At 45.0% G+C, this 23914-nt stretch overlaps 1 protein-coding gene across 2 annotated transcripts in view; it reads right to left on the bottom strand.

Annotated features, from left to right (window-relative positions):
* TMOD2 (tropomodulin 2) overlaps positions 1–23914 on the bottom strand; it is a 46714-nt gene that overhangs the window by 22500 nt on the left and 300 nt on the right. Inside the window, exons 2-5 of one of the 2 annotated variants that reach the window (XM_032417193.1) lie at positions 10249–10443; positions 8605–8761; positions 3892–4014; positions 329–415 (exon numbers count right to left, since the gene is read on the bottom strand). In XM_032417193.1, the coding sequence (XP_032273084.1) occupies positions 329–415; positions 3892–4014; positions 8605–8761; positions 10249–10374 (493 nt within the window). In that variant the 5' untranslated portion in view covers positions 10375–10443. The remainder of the gene's footprint in view (positions 1–328; positions 416–3891; positions 4015–8604; positions 8762–10248; positions 10444–23914) is intronic. The other variant, XM_032417194.1, reaches the window with a different exon arrangement.

Raw genomic sequence — 23914 nt, 5'->3', positions numbered from 1 at the left:
CTGTTTGCAATCTGTGCGCACTATGTCACCTTTTTATCAGCAATTTTATATTTTGACTAAACAGACCTACCAAAGAGTATGTTCTGGGCAAAACACACCTCATTGGTACAATACGCTGCAAAACAGAACTTTGATAATTGGCTTCCCTATTCTGGTTTGACTGCTCAGAGCCCAGTGACTGATCTTGGTGAACTGACAGAATCTACCTGCAAAGTCTGCAAGATGGAAATCTGGATTCAACTGGCAGCCCAGTCAACAGGCCTCCCTCTTAACAACAACAACCTGGAGCTCCCAAGTTTCACAAACCACAGACTCCACATCAACTTACTTCTCACAGGCACTTTGCCACCTTTAGTACTGGCCATTTCTTCATCAAACTTTGGATTGTTGAGTAAATTGTGTACTCCAAGAACAGCTAGAAACAAAGATAATCAGTAAATACATAATAAGTTTGGGAAGGCATGTTAAGATGTCCACAATGTTAATTTTCCCCTTGAAGATCAATTCTTCATATCATAAAGTAAGTCTCCAGAACCCCCTTGCCTTGCATAGTGTATGGGACACATGTAATATTAAATAAGCTTACATATTTTAAAAAAATCCCTTTCCAATCCTTTTCCATTGCCACCAGCGATCTTCACAGGTCTTTCTGTGGCTATACAGGTAGAATCATTTAGGATCTGCAGGACAATGGTCGAGTTATGTTATACCTCCAAATTACTGAAAACTTGCTTAGACCTCCTAGTTAAATAGACTCAACTCTTCTGTTTTCTCATCTGTAAAATGTGAGCATGGGACTGAGTCTAAGGATACTTTAAGATCTAACATTATACAGATTACAGCAAATGGAAGAAAGACCATGGGCCTCTTTCAATGAAAGCCGCCCCAATCTCTCAGGACCAACAGCAGTTGTCCTCTCCAGTTTAGAGCATCCTAGAATGGGAAATAAAAGAGATGTCAGCAATAAAAGGTGGGATAAGCACACTGAGATTTTGCAACTCCTGTATTATGGGGAGCTTACACCAGGAGGCAGCAAAGGATGCAAGAAACGGCACTGGGTCAGCATGAGCTCTGGGCAGGCTGAAAGGCAAGTGCCCCTTTTGCTAATGAAATTATACGGATGTGACTGGCCACCTGGAGAAGGATCCCAGAGCAGGTAATCTGTCAGCAGGAGGCAGTGGAGTATCTCAGAGCTCCTCATCAGTCGTACTGTAATCTACACATCAGGAGCAGGGAGGCTGCCAGCAGCCCAATAAAGGGCAAATGCTTACAGCCGACAAGGCTAGGGTTAAGAGTGGCACTCAGGAGCAGTCGGCCAGAGTTGGAATCCTGGTTCTGTCCCATACTACCTCTGTGACTTGGGAAGTTACTAAATGCCTCTGAGCATGTTTCATCATCGGTAAGGTAGGGATAATAATTATACTTTAAGTGTTACAAAGCTTAAATGACTTCTCATGCCTCAGACACTGTTCCAAGCACTTTACAGATTCCTGTTAAATAAATAAGAATTTGTCACTATGTTTCTGGCACTGTCTAGGGAGAAGACGCCCTATTTGATAAACACAGGCCACGGATCATCCAAACATATCTTGCTTTGGCCCCATACTCACTAAGCAACTTCTAATTATAATTTGGCTCTCATTGCCAAGTTTTAATTTTTGTTTTATCTGTTTCCTGTGAATCTGGCTAGTGGATTAGCCCCAAACAGACGTCTCCTATGCACACTGACAAAATTGAATTTCTAGACCATCAGAACTGGTGACCATGCTGAGATCTAGCTGCTCCAGGAAGTGCTGTCTTGGAGGTCAGCAGCTGTTCTCTTGATGACTGTCTTTCTGCTGCCTACCAGCCAGAATAACATGCACAGGGCATTGACAATCTTTCCTATCTAAACCTCACTGGCTGTCAGCCCATCCGCTCATGGGGCTGCTCCTGATCTTCCAGAAAGAACCGCCCCAGAGAAGATGCTGTCACCCACCCCCAGGCCGGCTTCCTCCTGAGTTCTGAGGGAGCATCTGATGAGGGAATGAGGTTAAGCAGAGATGAACAAGACAGTTTTCTATCTGGATTATTCCCCTGGTTTTATTGTATGAATTTCAGAATCTAGATTCTTCCAGATGATTGGTGTTTTCCTCTTTCTCCTTCCTTAAGCATTTCCTGGGAATTCAAGCCCAGCCCTGCATTCTCCCTTTGGGCAATTCTAGTAGAAACCATGAGACAACCCTTGAGAGGAGCAGTAACCATACCAGGATCCCTCCATAGCAACCACAGGGCTAAGAAGAAAGGTCACTGCAAGGCACCTTCTTAACTGTGTGATGCAGGTGCCTCAATTCCTGCAGTGATTTCTGAGAGAGGTTCAAATATGTGAACTTAGTATTGACCACTGATCTCATCACAGGAGGAACAAAGATGTAGCTGAGACGGTAGGCATGCTATTAGAATAAGGCATAGCTGGTTCTCCTGGGAGGGAGGATGGATTATTATTACAAATGTTTTTCAGTGGAATAAAGATGTGAGGATTCTTGCTAAGGCTCGTGGACTGTTTTTTATTTTTTTATTTTTTTGAGAGGAAGAGAGCACGAGTGGGAGGGGTAGAGGGAAATGGAGAGAGAATCTTAAGCAGACTCCACACTGGGGACAGTGCCTGACTCAGGGCTCGATCCCATGACCTTGAGATCAGGGCCTGAGATGAAATCTGGAGTTGGACGCTTGACCAACTGCGCCACCCAGGCACCCAAATATGGGCTGTTTTTTAAAGCACCTTTATCCTGTAGTGACCTAATAACCCTAATAATCTAAATTTACATCCCACTTGGAAAAAAACACATCCCATTAATGCACAAATATGCGGGGCACCTGGGTGGCTCAGTTAAGCGTCTGCCTTCAGCTCAGGTCATGATCCCAGGGTCCTGGGATCGAGCCCCGCATCGGGCTCCCTGCTCAGCGGGAAGCCTGCTTCTCCCTCTCCCACTCCCCCTGCTTGTGTTCCCTCTCTCGCTGTGTCTCTCTCTCTCAAATAAATAAATCAATAAATCTTAAAAAAAAAAAAGAATGCACAAATATGTTGGTAGATGCATGGAATCTTTCTTGAAGGATATAGTAGAAATGGGAGAGGACTTAATTAGGGTGAGATTAATTACTTTCATGACATATTTTTTTGTTGGTGTTGCTATGTTCCCATAAAAGTTTATTTACAAACACAGGAGGCAAGTCGCAGTTTGCTGACCCCTAACCTACCGCCATCTTGACTACCCATTCTTTTATACTATGTGTGTTTTCTCTATCTGCATGTGTAACCAATTCAAATCATAACACCAATTATTATTTTGTTGCTACTGTTTAGAAAACTAGAAAAAGATGAGCAGATGGGGCTGAATATGGCTTTAATTACTGTGTGGGTGTAATGGTTAATAACTCCTGCTCTGTGGTTAGGCTAACAGACCTCTTTGCGGCAATCAAAACGGAATAGCGACTGTGGGGAAGAGCAAGAACTTCACAGATACTTCATCATGATAAAATGTTATAAAATGCCAAATGTGAAAGCTCCTTAGAGTAAGGGCTATTATTTCATTGTTTAAGTTCTCAACACTCCTTTAGATTCCTTCTCTTTGGCTTCTCAAACTCTTGAATTTTGTAGGAAGGGTATTATTGGGGCATTTTATAGCCGAGATAGGAATTTACATTTTACAGCTGAGATACAGCAAAGTAAGATTTGCTCAGAGAGGTGAAGTCACTTGCATCAAGTCTTATGGCTACATAATAGCTGAAGTCGCCCTGGTATTGCAATGCTGATCAGTAGTTACTGAAGCTCAGAGGCTGCTGCTGGGCATGCCAGTGTGTGCCTGGGGGGCCAGAGCCGCACAGGAAAGTTTCCCAGAGCTGAGGACTAACCTGCAAGATCATAGAGCTCGGTGTCGGAGGCGCTGGCCAAAGCTTCTTCCAGTTCTGGGTCAAGGGTCACTTTTTCTTCTTTACGAGTTTCTATGGGCTTTTCTTTGGGGATGAAGACTCTCCCTTTAAATCAGAAGGAAAACAAAAACTATTGTGTGCTGCTCACCAGGGTAGGGTAAGAGGACTGACCAGACAATGCAGCTCTGACCACTGAGAGCCAAGTCATTAAGCCATTGCACACCCAACTGGGATTCCTTCCCTGCTGGGACGAAGGCAGTATCATTAATCCACTATTAGAGGGAGGGAATGTCAGAGGAGGAATCCTGCGTTCTGCAACACAGAGATCTGAGGAGACTACGGTTCTTAAACGTAGAAGGAAACAGTGGTTTCTACCTCTTTACCATCGATCGTCAGCATTGCCCTTAGACCTGAGCAAGAAAGGCCCTGCCATGGGCCCCACGTTTTACAGGGCTCACTCTGGTCCTCCTCTCCTGCAATCTCCCTCCTCCCCACATCAAGGGAGAAGTCATGGGGCCAAAGGGACATTCCCACCCAGAATCCAGGCCACCTGCTAGGCCCCGCTCCAGGCATCTGGGATCCTGGAATTCCCTGCTCAAAGACCCCTGAACTTGCTTCCAGGGCCTGCGTGCCTCCCTTCCCCATGTCCATCCTCCTGGAGGCATGTCACATTGCTGGAGTGAGCACCCGCAGGCCAAGGGGAGGTTATTTGTGTCAAATATGTGTGAGGCCCTAGCAGTATAGGACAGCCCCATATGCTTGCATGGAACTTTTGGAAGCCCAAGAATCCTGGGTTTCTAGGTGTATTTGTAACAGGATAGAACATATTTTAACAGCTATTAGCTTTTAAATATTTACAAAAAATGGCACATAGGCTTCTGTGTGTGTTCTTCCCTTGGATCCTGCAAATATTGGAGGCAGAGTCACCCACATAGTCCCAGGGGTTCCAGAGGGACAAACTGCAGCTCTCCCAGAGCTTTTCCCCCTAGATTGAGATTGTAGACCACTAGGATGCTCTATCTGGGGTCACTTGGAGTAGTGTAGTGGCCTGGGGACACAGCTACCTCTCTAGACATACCAAAGGACGTCAGATGTAAAAGGAGAAATCAGGATTCATGTATTTAGAAACTGTGGAGGTCTGTGAGCAACAAGGTATTTTATGCTTCCCACATGTGTATACTCCGCGATCAACTCCCGCTTCATCCTCACAGTCAGATTCCATTTGCTGTGCCCCTGACTCACTTCTCAATATGCTGATATCTATGCCCTACCCTCCTCAGCCCCAACCTCTGGACTGAAGATTACATCGCTGGGAGGATGGCATATTACCTGCTCCTAACTTTCAGCCAGCTCAACGCACCCACATCCCACTCATGCAATGACTCCTAAGGGGAAACCTAGGACATTCCAGAGCTCCCACAGCAATACTCCAGAACTACTTACACTCTTTTTCAATTCCTTCCAGCTTTTAACTCTTGGTTTCTTTTCTGGAGCTGCTCTTACTTCTTGGCATGATCTTTGAAATTGGTCTCCTCCAATGTGATCTTTGGAGTTCCCTAAAGACTCACCCTTCCACTGCCTTCTCTTTGTCATCTTGGGTAGAACAGAGAGCTGGCTCCCACTTCAGCCAAAGGAGACCAACACTGTTTCCAGGTCTCTCTGGCTAGGTAGCCCTTCCCCACTCCCATTGGAAAGGTAAGGGTCAAACCCAAAGTCAGTAACTCTCCTTTATAAATCCTCTCCAAGAGCTGTCCCTGGTTGCAGGGGCTGTGGGATAGTTTCTGATAGTTTACCAGATCTTCAAATGGTTGGACATGAAATCAGGGACCAGGCAGTGCTGGGCACCCTAGGGAGACACCACTGCTTGTAGTCAGTCTGGGGTATCCTGGCCACAAGGTCTCCATCACTCAACATCACCCTGCTTCCTGCCTCTGCATCACATAAACTGCCACCTTTCCCAGAAAGAAGCAAAATACACTGGAGCATAATGAAAAATACAAGGAGAATGACCAGAAGATAGAAAATGAAAAAAGAAAATAACCAATCAATAACATCTCAGACACTAGGGTTCATCCCAGACTTATTTTTCATAGTATCTGCAGCCTGAAGCCTTTTCTTTGTGGCTCAGATGATCTCGGTTCCAGAGTCAAAGAGGCTTCCCCTTTCCTCCTTCCTGCTAGTGCTTAGGATTACCCTCAATACCACGTGCACAGGTGGCCCATAGCTGTCAAACTTTAGGACAACTGCTGCTGCACATCCATTCCTGGTGGTGGTGGGGTGGGTAACCAAACAACAAGTTCTAAGTGGATAAAACTACTGCAGAGAGTGAAACATGGCCCAGGAACCCGAGGGCCCAGGGCCCAGGGCATTCAGAGCTGAAGTTGTACAGCCCCTCGCCTGAGGCCTTTACAGCAGCCTCCAAGGCTTCCACATCATCCACTGGTGCTTCCAGATCATCTGCTGGTGCTTCCAGATCATCCACTGGTGTTTCCACATCATCCACTGGTGCTTCCACATCATCCACTGGTGCTTCCAGATCATCCGCTGGTGCTTCCAGATCATCCGCTGGTGCTTCCAGATCATCCGCTGGTGCTTCCAGGGGCCCTGCAGACTCTACTCTGTTCCCTCTGCTTTGTTTGGAAAACTTGCTCTCTGCTCATTTTGCCCAACTGTGTTGCCTTCCAACCTTCTCCTAAGCTACACCGAGCAACGGTGTGCCCCTTTTGTCTCCCCATTTACGACCCAGGCTGCCCCTGCATTCCTAACTCCCCTGTGAATTATCTGCAGATGAATCTGGATCGAGAGATAATTTACCACTGCTACTCCTCAGACCTCTACTTTGAGAAGAAGAAACAACAGCTTTTCTCTTGTTATTCTGGCACTACCCTAATATTGGATGTTAACTGGGATTTTATTGAAGATTTGACATTATAATTTTTCTTGCACAATGAACTTAGTCTAATAGCAGACATGCTGCCATAGAAACAGCTCCGTATTTCTATGGCAATCCGTAGTTATTTGCCCAATTTGTCACTGTCCAACTTCACTTTCTTAATAAATTGACACCATCAGTGGTGCACGATCCATCAAATGAGCATGACTCAGAGGACAGCCAGATGTCGCATAACAGAAGACAGCAGTGCTCTGACTGACGCCACCTGAGGAGGCGTGCTCCTGCTGCCCCAGGACCCTGTACAGAAGCTCCCAGACAGCATTCACCCGAACCTGTATTTATCAGGTGCTCCCCTGTGCCAGCGCGCACAGGTGGGAAACACACAAAACACACAAAACCCAAAGTAAATAAACAAAATGATGAACACAGTGCTATGAAGGCAATACATGAGTGTCATGGCAGAGAGAAGGGGTCTATTTTAGACAGAAGGGTCAGGGAAAGCCCGAGGCCCTGACGTTTCAGCTGGGACTTTTAGAATGTGAAAAATGGGGATGTGGGTCGGAGGGGAGAGATCATGAGAAGACCCTGGGATGGGAGAAGAACTCGGCAGGTTTGGGGAACTGAATGCAGACGGTGGGGCCGAGGCTCGGCAAGGGAATGGGAGAGGTGATCAGAGAGGTGGGCAAGGTGAGCTCTCCCTGGGCCCTGAGGACCACAGTGAGGATTTGAGACTTTCAGCAGGGAAGTGACATGATCTGATTTGCATTTTAAAAAGACTGTAGTTGCCATGAGCTTATGGATGATTCCATTAGTGTCTGTGGGCCCAAGTCCCTGTCTGTAGCTGAGGAAACCACACAGGCTGTTGGTACCCACTTTTCCTCCAAAGGGGAGCCTAGGGTTGGAAGCTAAGGAGGAGGGTTTTCCTGGTCTTGGTTCTGAGCTCAGTCCTGGCATGGAGGAACATCCCTTTGTTCCTCAGAGCCTCACCAGGACTATCACAGTGCTTCTCTCACTAGACCACAAGCTCCTTGAGGGCAAGGTAGGGTCCTATTCACTGTGGTGCCAACACCTGGCACATCGCTGTGCACAAAGGGGGTGCTTGGTAAATGCTGGATGAGGGAATGGTTGACTGCACCGTTCTCTAACGGTAGCATCTTAGGTTAGGGGTCTGGTGCCACAGCTAACCTAGACATGGAACAGAAAGGCCTTGAGGGGATGTCTGCGGTCGGTAAAGCCCTGGGCTAAGAGAAACGCACCAACGCCTATAGGACCTTCTTTCGGGCACAATACTACCTCATGCTGCCAAAGCTTTTTCTTTGGGGCTTAAGATATTTTTCACAGAACTAATTTGAGTACCTTTACACTCTAAGTACTAATTTAATTAGCTTACATATTCTGCCATAATTTTTTTTGTAACTAGTAAACTGTATTTTTTTGGAGCAGTTTTAGGTTCGTAGAGGACAGTACAGAGAGTTCCCATATACTCCTTGTCCCACGCTTACAAGCTCTCCCCCAATGACACTGTGCAGCTGAGTGGGACGTTTGTTACAACTGATGAGCCTCCATTGCTATCATTATTATCCAAAGTCCACAGTTTATATTAGGGTCCACTCTTGGTGGTGCGCATTCTATAGGTTTGGACAAAAGTATACTGGCATGTCTCTACCAGCCATGATTCTTTTTAATTATGAATCCAGTTCTTGGGCTTCTTTCCCACTTCCAGGTCAGTTCCCTTGCTGGACCCCCCATGACAAGATATGAGCAGTACCTTTGTCCCAGGATGTGGCACCTGGGGCCCTTACCTTTCTTTTCTCCAGTGAAGGGCACAAAGTCTTCCCTGTCCTTCTGTTCCAAAGCTTCCTTCTCCAGGTACATGAGGAGGTGCTCGCGATCGAACGGGCCAGTGGCTGCTTTCTGGGTCTGGTCCTTCTGTCGGAATCCAGCTGGTAGCAGTGCACTCTGATGAGACAGAGGTGTAAGCAGGAAGGAAGGTGTTTGCCCTACTGATACTTTGTCACTTGGCCCCCAGCCCCAGCCCAGCTGTCTATGGGGGAGGCGGGGAGAAGGATACCTGTGCAGAGATGCAGGTGTGCACTGAGGGCTGGGGACTCTGGCGCATCTCTGAGGCCCTACCCTGGCCCATTCTGTGCTGAGATGTTTCTGCTAATGCGCACAGGCACAACACAGCTGGCTAGAGCCACCTCTGAGTCTTCTGCAGCTGCATTCTAGAATGTGGTAGCAAAAGGCCAGGCACCCTTCAGGGCCTCCTTCCTCGTAGATCACACTTGGGTTTGGCCAGGTCTGTACCTGAGGTGCTTCCAGGCAGGCATACAGAGACTAACAAGGAGCCAACGTGGCTATACTCTCTTATTTCTAGCCTCTTTCCTGGGAAAACATGCCAGCACATAAGTAAATATTAGGGGAGATGCTGATACCTGCTTGACTAAGCTGAGTGATTCCTTCCTTAAGGTTCAAAAATAAAAACATTTTTTTTAAGGCTGTGTTTTGGGTTATTTATTTATTTTTAATTTAATTATTTGTTTCAGGGGTGGAGGTCTGTGATTTGGCAGGCTTATATAATACCCAGTGTTCATTACAACACATACCCTCCCCAATGTCCGTCAAAGATAAAAATATTCTTAAAAATAAATAAAATATCCAAAGTGTCTGGCATATCAGAATATCATATAAATAATTTTTAGTGACATTTTTCTTTATAGTAAAATCACTATTTTGGATGCCTCTGATTCTAATTTAAAAAAACACCATCAGCACTAAAGAAGGTGCTTGCTAAACAAACACTGTAACAAACTACTTTGCTTTTCAAGAGCTCATAAAAATAGTAGAATCTCCACTTAAATTTACGTAATATTATTGTTAAAATTCAAATCCATCCATTGTTGTGAGATCACCAAAAACTTCAAGTCATTCATGCTTTTTTTAAAAAATGAGGTGTAAAAAAGATCTGTTTGTGGGGTTAAAGGCCTGGTGTAAATGTCATCTCTGATGTTTACTAGTATGAGATCTTCTGTAAATTACTTCTCTTCATCTGTCCCCCTCAATTATGAAATGAGTGTAATATAATTTACCCCAAGGGCTTCCATGCCCAGTAGAGTGTATGACTCACAGAAGAAATTTGGTTAAGATTTGTTCCCTTTTCCTCTTTCCTTTCTTCTTCCTTAAGTCCGACTAGTCGTTCTCAAGCAATGGAAAATATTTTTTACCATTTACATTAAATTGGTTTTTGAGAAATACATTTGTCCTATCATATTGTACACGTGGCTACTGAGGTTCTTTATGAATCTGTCAGACCGGAACCAATCAGGGGAAGAACGCAGAATTTGTATTTGGAGCTAAGGGATTTCTACACTATTGTTTAAGGACCAAGCCACACCATTTATCCCCTACTACCATTGACCACCATGTTTCAGTCCCAGGTCACCAACCTTGGGATCTAGGTCATCAAGAACATTTTCCAACTGTTTCAGTTCCTCTTCTGAGAGTTTGCCAAGAAGCTCATCTTCATCAATGTTCTTGTATTTCTCCAGCTCTTTTTGAAAGGGGAGCGCCATGGCTTCTTATATGCCCTTCTCATGGGTCACGAACATTTAAACAGGGCAGCTTCCTGAGACTTCAGAATACTACCAGTAAGAAAGAAACACTGTTATCTTATTCTGCAAACAGGACTTATTCACAGGAGACAAGGGCTGTGCCATCTGCCCATGGAGTCTTTATTGGACGAATAATTCCACGAATCAGTAATATCACTTCCATTTGCAGAGCAACCTCACAGCTTCTTTCACTAATTTAGATCTTTACAAACAACCCAGAAAGGAAGCCTGGACAGATACTAATATCCCACTTGACAGATAAAGACTCTGAGGCGAAGGTGGCTAAGTTGCTTGCTCGAGGCTCCAGAGCTGGGACGTGCCAGGCCTCCTGATTCCCAGCGTGGTGGGTGCCTTTCCCCCACACTACTCTGCCTCCTCCAGCTTTCCATAGAAAACAGTGGAAAACAATGAACAAATTGTAAGGCAGTCGTAAGAAGCACACTTGTGTCTTTTCAGGGAGAGAGTGATGTGAAGAATACAAAATGGGGTTCATTCAGGAAAGAGAGTTTGGAACGTCCGTGTGAGAAAGCATTGTGCAGTGACTCCCTGCAATTAATCTCAGTAAGATTCTAAAATCCTGACTACATACTCTCTCCACGCTTCTATTCTCTCTCTTTTTTTCTTCCCTCATCTCCTGTTCTTTCTATTCCCGTTTCTTTTTTGTGTCCTTAGTCACGCTCCCTAGTTCGTTAAAACCTCTAGTCCATTCTCCTTTCAACCCCTTCTTTTATAACCCCTCACTGCTAAACTTCCACCCAGAATGTCATTCTTACTCAATCCCATCTTTCTTGCAGAGGATTTTCCGTCTCTCCTCTAGAAAGATAATACTGCATTTAGGAAATAGCAAGGTACTTAGCTGATTGTGTTTCTCCCTAGGCGGTATTAAACTCAATCAGATCTTTCAAGGCAATTAATACTTGCTGTATACCTACTATTTGCCAGGCACACATCTAGAAAGCAGGAATCTAAAGATAAACAAGATGTGAACCCTTCTTCAAGAAGATCACAGCTCAGTGAGACACACAAATACTTGATAAGTGTTAGAACAGAAGTAAAGTATAAAATAGGTTTAAAAACAGATGAGGAAGTAATCATTGGGTAAAGGTGGGGGGATTGAAGGGAAACTGTGAAAAACAGGTTGCCTTTGAGCCTTGAAGGAAGAGACCATAGGCGGACGAGGGTGGGGAAGGGTTATTCCAGAGAAAAGGAACAGCATAAACAAAGGCACAAAGATAAGAAGGTGGACGATGGGATTTTATTGAATTTATTGAACGGTTGGTGTGCTACAGAGAGAGGAAAGAGCTAAAGACCAGAAAGGGACATGTGTGAAGGGCCTTCCCTATAAGCCCTGCCAAGGACCCTGGGCTCTATTCTGTTGGACATGGGGAGCTGCCACAAATGTTTAAAATCAGAGGAATCATCTGAGAAGCCCATTTTTTCCATAAAGTAATTCAAAAGGTAAGAATGAAGAACGGGTTGGCATAGGAAGAAACCAGTTGAAGGTGAGCCACTGAAGGGTTACTGGAATGTTTTTTCTCTCTCTTACTAGTTCACCACATTCAAGTTTGTGGTTTTCTGTTTGGGTGTCTTTTCTTTGTAAAACGTGACTGTCTTTTCCATTGGCCAGCCTTCTTTTAAGCTTCCATCGCTATAGTACAGTAAAATTAATAAATAAACAGAACCCTCCCCCCAAAACCATCCCACTAAAGTCAGAGACCAATTAGATCATAGAAATTTTGTTTTGGCCCCAGCTACCACTAATTATGTGACACTGGGCACAGAACTAAATCTGCCAAGCCCTTAACCATCAAATGAACTGGCTGAACCATCCTTCTTAATGGACTTGAAGTTACACAGTTTCCCACATTTAACATTCTGAAATGCAGATGTGTTTTACAATTGATCCTACGATTACTGTGGGCCCAGCAGCAGTCAAGATGTACTCGACATTGCCTACGAATGCATAATATCAAAAGCACCAGCTTCAAAACTAGAAGAATGGGTGTCAGGGATTTGGGAGAAAAAAATCCCAGGGACTTGTAAAAATAGTGGACTTTTAAAACCTAATGGGGAGGGAGTGAGACAGGTGGCAACTCAGGCATGTTTAGCAACACTCTCAAAGGAAGATGCAGGTTAAGTTAGTTCCACATAATTACGGAGTGGGCTTAAGTGCCCAGCATTAATGGCTTATAGTTCTTTTACAGGTTTTTAAAAAAATTACCACTCTTGATGGCGCAGAGGAGATACTGGGTGGAAAAAAAACAGACATTCATGATTGTGAATCAAAGGTATATATACAATGGAATATTATGCAGCCATCACAAAATGAAATCTTGCCATTTGCAATGACATGGATGGAACTAGAGGGTATTACGCTAAGAGAAATAAGTCAATCAGAGAAAGACAAGTATCATATGATCTCGCTGATATGAGGAATTTGAGAAACAAGGCAGATGATCATAGGGGAAGCGAGGGAAAAATGAAACAAGACGAAACCAGAGAGGGAGACAAACCATGAGACTCTTAATCTCAGGAAACAAACTGAGGGTTGCTGGAGTGGAGGGGGGTGGGAGGGATGGGGTGGCTGGGTGATAGACGTTGCGGAGGGTATGTGCTATGGTGAGTGCTGTGAATTGTGTAAGACTGATGAATCACAGACCTGTACCCCTGAAACAAATAGTACATTATATGTTAATAAACAAAGTGATTCAAAAAGTTACACTCGAAATGTGAAGAACTTTTAAGAATATTAATCAATTCATTTCAATTGCATCTTCCCTTTTTATGCCCGGGGTGATCTATAATTTAAAAAATCTATTCATAGCAGCCTTATTTCAAAAAGCCAAAAACTGTAAATAAACTGAATGATCATTGGTGGGTGAATGGAAAAACAAATCATGGCATATCCACACTATGAAATCTATTCAGAAGTAAAAAGGAATGAACTATTGGAACACACAACATGGATGCACATCAAAATAATTATATCGAATGAAAGAAGCCAGACCCAAAAGAATGCATAGGATATGACTCCATTTATCTCAAATGCTAGAGACTGTAATTTATATGACAGAAAGCAAATTTGTAGTTGCTTGGGGATGGAAGAGAGAGAGGTAGGGAGGGGCAGAGGAAGGGATCATGAAAGGACATAAGGAAAATTCTGAGTTATATATATGTTTATCCACTACCTTGATGTGGTGGTTTCACAGGTGCGTGCTTATGTTAAAATTTAGCAAACTGTACACTTTAAATATATGCAATTTGTTGTATGTACATTAAAAGATTTCAAAAAAGTCTACATGTAAGTCTAAAACTGTTCTTTCAATAAAGTGAAAATTATATTTTTAAGGAAGCAAGCATCATATTTTAGCTGGTAGCATTTTTTTCCTTAGTGGTACATAAAACGTTGATGTGTTTTAAATTGGTGATATCTTAGACCTGGTAAGATTCTATTTGTATTTCTAGTCCAGGATTCTACAACTATACTCCTAATTTCACATCTTTCTATGAAACTGACTTTCTCTCCTGATTTTCTAGATCATACCATTAATCTACCAGTCATACACTTTAAAAACTTGGACCACCCTTCAATTCTCCCCCTTCTTTCCATGGCCACTTGGTTAGCATCTCCTGTAGATTCTGACTGCACAGAACTTTTTGTTTGTTTGTTTTTGTTTTCATTTTTTCAAGATTTTATTTATTTATTTGACACAGAGAGAGAGAGAGAGAAGCAGACTCCCCGCTGAGCAGGGAGCCCAATGCGGGACTCGATCCCAGGACCCTGGGATCATGACCTGAGCTGAAGGCAGCCGCTTAACCGACTGAGCCACCCAGGCGCCCTGCACAGAACTTTTCACACCACCCCTTCTTCCTGTCTCTCTTGTTTTGCATCTTTGTCCTTTGGGCCCAAACTACCATAATGGCATCTTGAAAGGTTTCTGTTCTTCCCCATAAGCCACTAGAACACCACAATCGGGTCATCTCTCTTTACACTGCTAAAAAGCCACTTCTCTGGGTAAGGACTTCCGATGGCTCCCTCTTGTCTACAGAATGAAATTTAGACAGTCTAGCATTCAAAACTCCCATAATTTGGCGTCAGTTTGCACTTTCTGCTTTCTGTCTTCATTACTTTCCCAGGGAGTTACTCTACTCCAGCCAAAAAGGCTTATTGGCTCTCCGTGATAGGCAGAATAATGACCGCCCTACAGATGTCCAAAGGCGAATCCTCTAGGACCTGGGAATGTGTTACTTTACATGGCAAAAGGGACCAGGTGGGTTAAATCAAGGATCTTAAAATAGGGAGATTATCCTGGATTATCTGGGTGGGTCCAACAGAATCACAAGGGCTCTTAAAAGATGGAAGAGGAAGGCAGGAGAGCCAGAGGAGATGTGATGACAGAAGCAGAGGGTCGGAGTGATGTGATTGCTGGCTCTGAAGACGGACGAAGGGGCTGAGAGCCAAGAAATGTGGCCGGCCTCTAGAAGCTGGGAAAGAAAGGGAAATGGATTCTCTTCTAGAGCTTTCAGAAAGGAGTGCAGACCTGCTGACACCATGACGTTAGCCCAGTGAAACCAGTCTTGGATTTCTAACCTCCAAAACTGTAACATAATAAATCCTTGTTGTCTTAAGCCCCTGAATTTGTGACAGCAGCAATAGGAAATGAATACACCCTCTTACCCATATATTTCCATTTTTCGAGATAATTGTTATGGATATCTTCTGTTTGCCCTTCTACATCCACTCTCCACCTTGCTCTGTGCCCCAGGAATATAATGTATTTATACTGCATCCATGGGCTCTCTTGTTCTTGGGCTTACGTTTGGCCAGCAGCACGCCCTGGCAAGAAGCTGGAGGGCAGGGAGAGACGGAGGTTGGTCCAGAAGGCCGCATCTCCTCTCAGGCAGCTCTTTATATTCAGCTGCTCTCCCCTTCAGCGGACTTCAGGCCTCGGGGTGGTGAAGGGTCTCTGCTGTGGCTAGCGCCAGATTTCTGCCTTACTGGATTCCCTAAACCCACCCTACCTCTTTGTAAATAGCCTCTTTATTAAAACTGTTTCAAATGATCCAGTTTGAGTGTGTCCTCTGTTTCTTGTTGGGACTTTGGCTGAGATGGTAATATTCCTTGGAATGCCCTTCTCTATTCTCATGGCCTATCCATGGGCTCTGCTTTTGAGACCTGGCTCAAATCCCAGCTCTTCAGGACCACAGAATGTCAGCGCTGACTGAGGCCTTAGAGATCATGCAGTCCAGCAGCATAGATGCTTTTTCTCTCACTTCCCCGCTCACTCTATCTTGGCAATTCCTCTTCCTCCACTTTAAATGCTGGCATCCTCAATAGTCCTGTTTTAGCATTTCTCTTCTCACACTATCATTCTCCCTGGGGAACTCACTGTCTCCAGAGTTTTAACTATAATCCATATGTTAAAGACCCCTAAATCCCTATCTTTGTCCTAGACTTTGTTCCTGAGGGCTAGATCCAAATATTTCTAACTGCCAAACCAACATCTTTATTTGGCTGCCTCCAGCACCTCTGAGGACTCTCATCATTTATCCTACCAAACGGCTTCCTCTACTCTAGAATTTCCAGTTGGTGCCAAGAAACCAGGGAGCCATCCTTGACACCTTCTTTTCCTTGTCTTCCCCGCCCCCTCCCCATCAATCACCAAATCCTGTCCTTACCTAAACGTGTTAGAATCCACCTACTGGACTTGTCTGTACTGCCACATCCAGCCTTACCCACTCTCCATCCATTCTCCATACAAATGGTCAAAATGATTTTTTTTTTTAAGATTTTATTTATTTGACAGAGAGAGACACAGCGAGAGAGGGAACACAAGCAGGGGGAGTGGGAAAGGGAGAAGCAGGCTTCCCGCAGAGCAGGGAGCCCGACGTGGGGCTCGATCCCAGGACCCTGGGACCATGACCTGAGCCGAAGGCAGACACTTAATGACTGAGCCACCCAGGCGCCCCCAAAGTGATCTTTTTTAAACAAGTTTGCCCTTTTTTAAACAAACTTAAAATCCTCCAGCAGCTTCCAATTGCCTTGAGGATAAGGATCAAATTCACAGTATGGCCCCTGTCATCCTCATCAGCCTCATCCTGCACCACACTCTCTATCTCCTCCTGGCTCCAGCCTCCTGGACCACTTCCAATTCCTGGATCGTGCCTTATGCTGCTCACTCTGCTCAGAGCACTAGTTACCCCCACCCTCCTCAGTTGAATGCTGTCTTATTCATCTTCTGGTCTCATGTAAGCTTCAATTCCTCAGGGAGGCCTTGTTCAGACACAGAGACAAGGTCTGGGTCACTTCCCTCCCCCATGGCATAACCCTTGATCACAGCTCTTGACTTTATTACCATTGTTTGTTTTATCTCTGTCTTCCTCACTAATCTCTGTGAGGACACAGTCTTTTTTTTTTTTTTTTTTTTTAATTTTATGTAAAGGTAAGAGGGAGAAGCAACTCCGCGCTGAGCAGGGAGCCCAATCCAGGGCTCCATCCCAGGACCCCGGGATCATGACCTGGGCCGAAGGCAGACACTTAACCAACAGAGCCACCCAGGTGCCCCAACATAAGTCTTGACCCAAAGCAGGCATCCAACAATTGCAAATGAAGAAAATGAGCACAGAGGTGAAGTTACCCACTGGTCCAGAGTTCATTCCATTATATGCAGTGCCTCTACTCTGTGTCATAGAACTTTCTGAGGCCACCTAAGACCACAGAAATTGCTCCTCTTCCTAAATTCACACTCTGTCACCAATTTGGTGTTCATCTCTTGCTTTCTTGTTATCTTTTCATGTTCGTTACATATATGGTTTTCTCTTCAACTATACCACGAACTCCCAGAAGACAGGGACAACATGGTAATTCTTTATAGTCTTAGGCTTCTCAAGCTCAGGTTTGTATATTCATTCAACAAGTATCTACTGAAAGCCTATCATTTCCAGATACTGCTGGGACAACAGCAGTGAACAAAACAAATGGTATCCTGTGCCCCAACCAAACTTACAGTTTAGCAGGGCAAGTAGTTACAATAACATGTTAATACTATGTAACAGTACCTGTTAAGACAAATTGCATATGTTGCATAAATGAGGGGGTGTCAAAGCCAGAGAAGAAAAAAAAATAGTGCATCCTCCTGGAGCACAACTTTGACTTAAGATTTGGGGGAGAGCCAGTTACAACTGTTTAATACAAAATACAGATATACTGTGGAGAAGAATGCAGCATTCACCGGGCTTTTAAGGTCAAATTGCAGATTTCTGGCTCATGGCTGGCTGGCCTGTTTTAGCCCCTGCCTGGGCCCCACAAAGGTTCACATCTGTTCTCTCCTCCTGTTAGAGATGCCACAGTGGAAAGTCTGCACAAAGCACTGCAGCAGCCTCACCTCCGGCAGAGTGTCTGTCCCATGGCAAGCACTCAACATGCAACAAGATACTGACATACATGCTGGGATGAAGCAAGTGCCCAGCAAGGCTTCCCGGAGTCCAGGTGGGAATGTACACCAAGTCAGTTAGGAAGATGGAAAACAGGAGTTAGGACTAGAGCTGAAGGAAGAATGCTTGGGCCGCCCAATAACTCTTCTGTTACCCAAAGACACAGGCTCTAGGAAGGAAAACAAGGGGTATAGCTTTCTTTGCTTCTCTTTCCACTTCCTTATTCATATAACTGCAGTATGAAAGAGGAAAATCAGATACCACACCAAGTGCACAGCCTTTGGCCCTGCCTACACACAAAGACTTGGAACCAAAGCCAAAACAAGCAGCCCTATTTATTAAGCCCTGTCCAAACCAGAGACTAATTTTTGCAAAAGAATAAACAAAAAATAATCCTAAAAACCTAGTGAAAAGTTTTTTAAAATGGCAAAACAGTACCATAAGTCATGTCGGAGGACATACATTTCTAGGAAAGTTACATAGGACTACACATGGAAAGGACATACATCACACTGGGTGGGGGAGGGGGTTGCCTGGAGAAGGGGGGCTCGGGCTTCAACTATAGTGGTGATGATTTATTCCCAAGTAGGGGTAGGGAAATGAGAAGTTATTATTCTCTATTATAAATCTTCGATATTTCATAATAGTTCTTAAATAATCAGTGAACCACCAAACTGCATAAGGGTCAAATCTACATTTTCTAAAATTAGTAAATTAGAACAAAATCAACATTATCATCATATCCTCCAACAAGACATGAGTTGTTCCTATATATTTAATTCCTTTCTAGCTGTAGGCAAATACAAAAACATGTACAAAACACATAGCCTGTGTTTTGAAATCTAGCTATTTGGGGTTTTTTTAAAAGATTTTATTTGAGAGAGAGAGAGACTGCAGGAGCACAAGCAGGGGAAGGGGCAGAGGGAGAAGACTCCCCACTGGGCGGGGAGGCAGACATGGGGCTCCATCCCAAGACTCTGGGATCATGACCTGAGCTAAAGGCAGACACTTAACTGACTGAGCCACCCACATGCCCCAAAATCTAGCTATTTGAAGATGGCCCAGTCATGTTTGTTTCTCTCTCTCTTTTTTTTAACAACCAAATGGCTCCTGTCATATTCTGGGAATACTTGCAGGGGATGAAGGACAGAGAATGGGGCGGGATAAGGAGGAATTTCAGGCAAAAAGTATGACAGGGCAATTGAAGGGAACAAGCTGAAAGGGAAATGAGGAACAGATCTTACCAGAATGAAGAGTTTGTATCTTTTTTTTTTTTTAAGATTTTATTTATTTATTTGACAGAGACACAGCGAGAGAGGGAACACAAGCAGGGGGAGTGGGAGAGGGAGAAGCAGGCTTCCCACGGACCAGGGAGCCCGATGCGGGACTCGATCCCAGGACCCTGGGATCATGACCTGAGCAGAAGGCAGACACTTAACGACTGAGCCACCCAGGTGCCCTGAAGAGTTTGTATCTTAAGACTATGTGGTCTTAACTTCCCAAACTTACCACACAAAAGTTGCCATAGCTCAAATTTTGCTTGAAAACAGTCTCCTTTTAAAACAATGTGCCCACCAGTGAGCCACCCCCACTCCAGGTTCAGAAGACTTAAAGCAGGGGCCTTGGAGTCAACCTGCACTGGGTGTGATCGTTACAGGTCTGTGTGTGATCGTTACAGGTCTGTGTGCAAGTGAAACTTCTCCAAGCCTCTGTTCTCTCCTCTGTAAAACAGTATTTATCTCAGAAGGTGGAGGGGATGCTTAACGTGATAATGTGTGTACTAGGCATTGTGCCTAGTACACACACATACACGCCCTCAGTCAAAGCCATTTCTCTTTTGTCCTTGGTCTGGGAATAGTCTTTTATTTGGGGTATCTGTTCCCTCTGTTGTCCTTGTCAGGATCTGTTGAATATAGAGAGGCAGCATCTTCTAAGAGCCCCAGGTCAGCGCTACCAGGTGTAGCGCTGAGCCACCATGTAGAGGCTGGCCAAAGGAGGAGACAGGTTTCCACCTGGGCAGGAAGCAGCCAAGCACTTCCTGGCTGAGGCAGAAGCTCGTTAGCATGGAAGTCTTAGACTCTGCCCAGACTGCTACCTGGTTTCTAATTCTCTTGGCAGATCCTACTTCCTGCTGCTGCCTTATCCCTTTGTCTGGCCCTATTCTCTGTTTTCCGAGGAGTTCCTATTTCCCGACTTCCAGCTCCTTGCCTTGCACGTGGGTATCTGTGTCTGCTGGTTCACCTTGCTTTCAGGAATTGATGGCTTCTCACTTCCTGACTAGCACACTACGTGTTCTCTACTTTCTGTCTTTTGATTCCCGTGCCTTCCTGGCTCCTGCCTGCTTATGTAGTCTTTGACTCACCTATCTTATCTCTTACTCTGGTCTCTGTACTCCAGCCAGGTTTTGACCAACGTTTTGTTGTACCGTACTGGTACTATGTGCACCTTGACTGACGACTGCTTATCAAGATGATGTGCACAAGACTTAGCGAATGGTATGGAATGGGCACTGCCCTGTCAGAATAGCTGTCAGCTCTAAACAACAGGGATGGCTGTCCCTGCACATACTGGCTGAACAGCAGCCCAGCTTACTAGACTCTAGACCCCTCCAACTGCTCTGATGAGAGGCCTTATAGGGCTGGTACCTCAGATTTGCTCCTTACTCATCTCCAGGCTTGGCACAGCTGGCCTTGTGCCCTGTTTCATGAGCTCCTATTACCCACGGTCCTAGAACTGACCTTCTCGTTACCACTCTACCCAGAGGCAGAAGGGGAAACCTGGCAACATACTTAAAGAGATGGATAGCAGTGATGCCGAAACAGGAGGCAAAATATAAAAGCATGTATATTCCAGGTATAGCAAAAGTCTCTCTCTCTCTCTTTTTTAAAGGATTTTATTTATTTATTTGACAGAGAGAGACACAGCGAGAGAGGGAACACAGCTGAAGGCGGACGCTTAACGACTGAGCCACCCAGGCGCCCCATAGCAAAAGTCTCTTTGCAGCAAAAGGCTCTGTATAAAATTGTGCTGTATCTTAAGAGTTGATTTTGTTTTCCTCTGCACATGCCTTCTACGAACCTCTTCAAACCACTTATAGTCTATAAGAAACCATTTGGTTGTATGTGATTTACAAATAAAGAGAATGAGAGGAAACCTTACACCTTCTGTTCCGTCAAAAGGCTGGATCTGTTCTTTCCCCCAACACTCCCCTAACTCAAAATATAAAGATCTACTACCAGGAACTTCCTTCTATACGGACATAAATCTTGAATGTAGAGAGGAAAGGGACAGTGTTTTCAGGATGATTCTTGAGTAGAACAGGCATTTCAAAGGTTTGGGAATTATTAATGCTTTGAGGTTGGAATTAGGGGATGCAGTATCTTTTTTTCCCCCTTTCTTTTGTTTAAAGTAGGCTCCACACCTAATATGGGGCTCGAACTCACAACCCCGAGATCAAGAGTTGCATGTTCTATCCACTGAACCAGCCAGGCGCCCCAGGGGATGCAGTATCTTAAGAATTAATGATTGTGGGGTGTCTGGGTAGCTCAGTCGGTTGAGCATCGCCTTTGGCTCAGGTCACGATCCCAGGGTCCTGGGATCGAGCCCCACGTGGGGCTCCCTGCTCAGTGGGGAGCCGGCTTCTCCCTCTCCCTCTGCCTGCCACTTCCCCTGCTTGTGCTCTCTTTCTCTCTGTCGGATAAGTAAATAAAATCTTAAAAAAAAAAAAAAGAATAAATGATTGATAGTAGCCAACACAAACCAAGAAAGGGAACTTGCCCTGAGCCCACTTACACCTCTAATAGGACTTAAATCCTGGAAACTCAAAGCCACAGATTCACTGCAGCTGTGTGTCACCAACCACCTAGTTCTCTTTATGTACTCTCTAATTTCATTGCTCTCTCCCACTTTAATTTAAAAAGTCCACACTTACAGAAAAGATAAAAGAACAGTACAACAAACACCTGCGCACCATTGTCTTAGATTCACTGTCATTTTGCCACATTCCTGAGCTTGCTCCCCCACTTGTTGCCCCTGAACTACCTGAAAGTTGCAAATATCACGACACATTTCCTCTAATACCTGCACCTCACACGAAGAACCACAGTGTCCTACATAACCACAGTACCACTACTGTGCGTAAGAAAATGAAAAGTAATTCCATCATATTATGTAATATGCAGTCCATGTTAAAATTTTTCCAATTGTCTCCAAATCATCTTTTAGAGCTTTTTTTTTTTTCTGATCTAGGATCCAAAGTTCATACATCTGAAATGGTTGTTACATCACTTGAGTATTTTAATCTACAAAACTCCACACTCCCAAACTCGACTTTCCAGTCTTTTTGGCAGGAACACTGCATAGGCGAAGTCATGATCTTATTGCATCCCAACAGGAGACTCCTACTAGATGCTGGTAAGCTTGATCACTAGGCAGAGGTGATGACCTCCTCCTGTTTCCATTGTAAGGACATATTTTCTTGAGGTAATCCATGGTGAGATAATCCTATTCTCCAACAACCTCTCACTCAAAGGTTTTGAACCCATGGATGAGTCCTTGCCTGAATCAGTTATGTTAGGGTTTGCATAGCACTGGTTTTCTGGTTTTTGTATTCCTTTCATTGTGTATTATTCAAACAATGACCCATCAGTACCCATCCTCTCTTTCCTCAGTGCATATGCTCTCTGGTTACTTCTTGCTGGGGCTTTCCCCCATGTCCTTGCTGACCACATCTGACCACTTTAGTCTAGACCCCAGGAGCCATTTGCTTCTCCATCTACCTGCCCATCTCACGACTTCACCTTCAGCAAATTAAAAACAAAAACAAACACATGTTGCCTACCAATTTACAGTTCTGTAAAAATTAAAATGGCTATAATACATATTTATTGGGTTAGACTGAAGAAAGTAGATAGAGAAAATCAGTTGTTTTTTTTGTTTGTTTTTTTTTTTTAAATCAGATTGCCTAAGCCCTGAAAAATCTTTCCTCCTCACTAGGGTAAAGCCACTCGTTCTGTCACAATCAGGCTTTTTGTAATGGTGTTGAACATAAGCAACCTCATATCTTCAGTCCCCTGATATGAGAATCTTGGAAGAACAGAGGTTTAGAAATCATGTAGCCCAAACGCCCCATTTTACAGGGATAGACAGACTCAGAGAGGTGAAGGGGCTTGCCCAGAGTCCCTCAGCTCCTTAATGGTAGAGCTAGGACAGAAACCTGATTTGAAAAATACCTCCTCGGATGTTCTTTTCCTTCCCTTCTCAAGTGCCTTGTGATTCGGCTGTTTAATGGGCAAGATGAAGCCGTAGCATTCACGACCTCCTTCATTGCTAATTTGCATTTTGCCTGCATCACCTTCCCACCTTGGAACGCTTTAAGTAAAAATTCCCATTAGGAGCCTTTTATTAATATTATTATTTTTAAAATCCATCTTCATTTCTGCGGATCAACAGGGAAAATTTAGGAAGACTCAGAGAGCACATGCTACCATGACTTTAACCAGGAAAAAAAATAAAGGTCTCGAGGACCTGCATCAGGCCGCTCCCTGAACGCCGCTTTCCCAGAGGCTGAAACGCCCTGCGGGTGACAGCTCCAGGGACCTTAAGACGCCAGCCGGAATACATCCTTCCCCGTCGCCCGCTTTAACGATGCAGTGAGAGGCACGGGGCTCCAGGAGCTTGTCTAACGTTCACAGGAGAGGGGAAAGTGGGGAACAAAGCCCAGCGTGGAAAAACCCAGCCCCGCAGCGCGAGGAAGGCAGGAGACCGCGCCCTCACTGCAGCGGCCCGGCGGGCTGCCGAGGCTGCGGAGCCGCAGTGCGGAGCGTGGGACCCACACCCCGGCAGGCGCCTCCTGCCCGCGCCGCCCCGCACAGCCCGCCCGGCCGCGGAGGCTACAGGCGGCCCTGGCTCTGGGCACTCGCCCGGCCGAGCGCGGACGGCGCGGAGCATCCTCCAGCGCGCTGGGAGGGAGCCGCCGCCCCCGCCTCACGGGCGGAGGTCTGCACACCGCGCCTCGCCCCGGCCGCCCTTCCCCCCCCCCCCCCCCCCCCCCCCCCCCCCCCCCCCC

This window comes from Phoca vitulina, unplaced genomic scaffold (assembly GCF_004348235.1).
Source record: "Phoca vitulina isolate PV1807 unplaced genomic scaffold, GSC_HSeal_1.0 scaffold20, whole genome shotgun sequence".
NCBI classification, from domain to species: Eukaryota; Metazoa; Chordata; class Mammalia; order Carnivora; family Phocidae; genus Phoca; species Phoca vitulina.
This window is presented reverse-complemented; position numbering and strand designations above follow the sequence as displayed.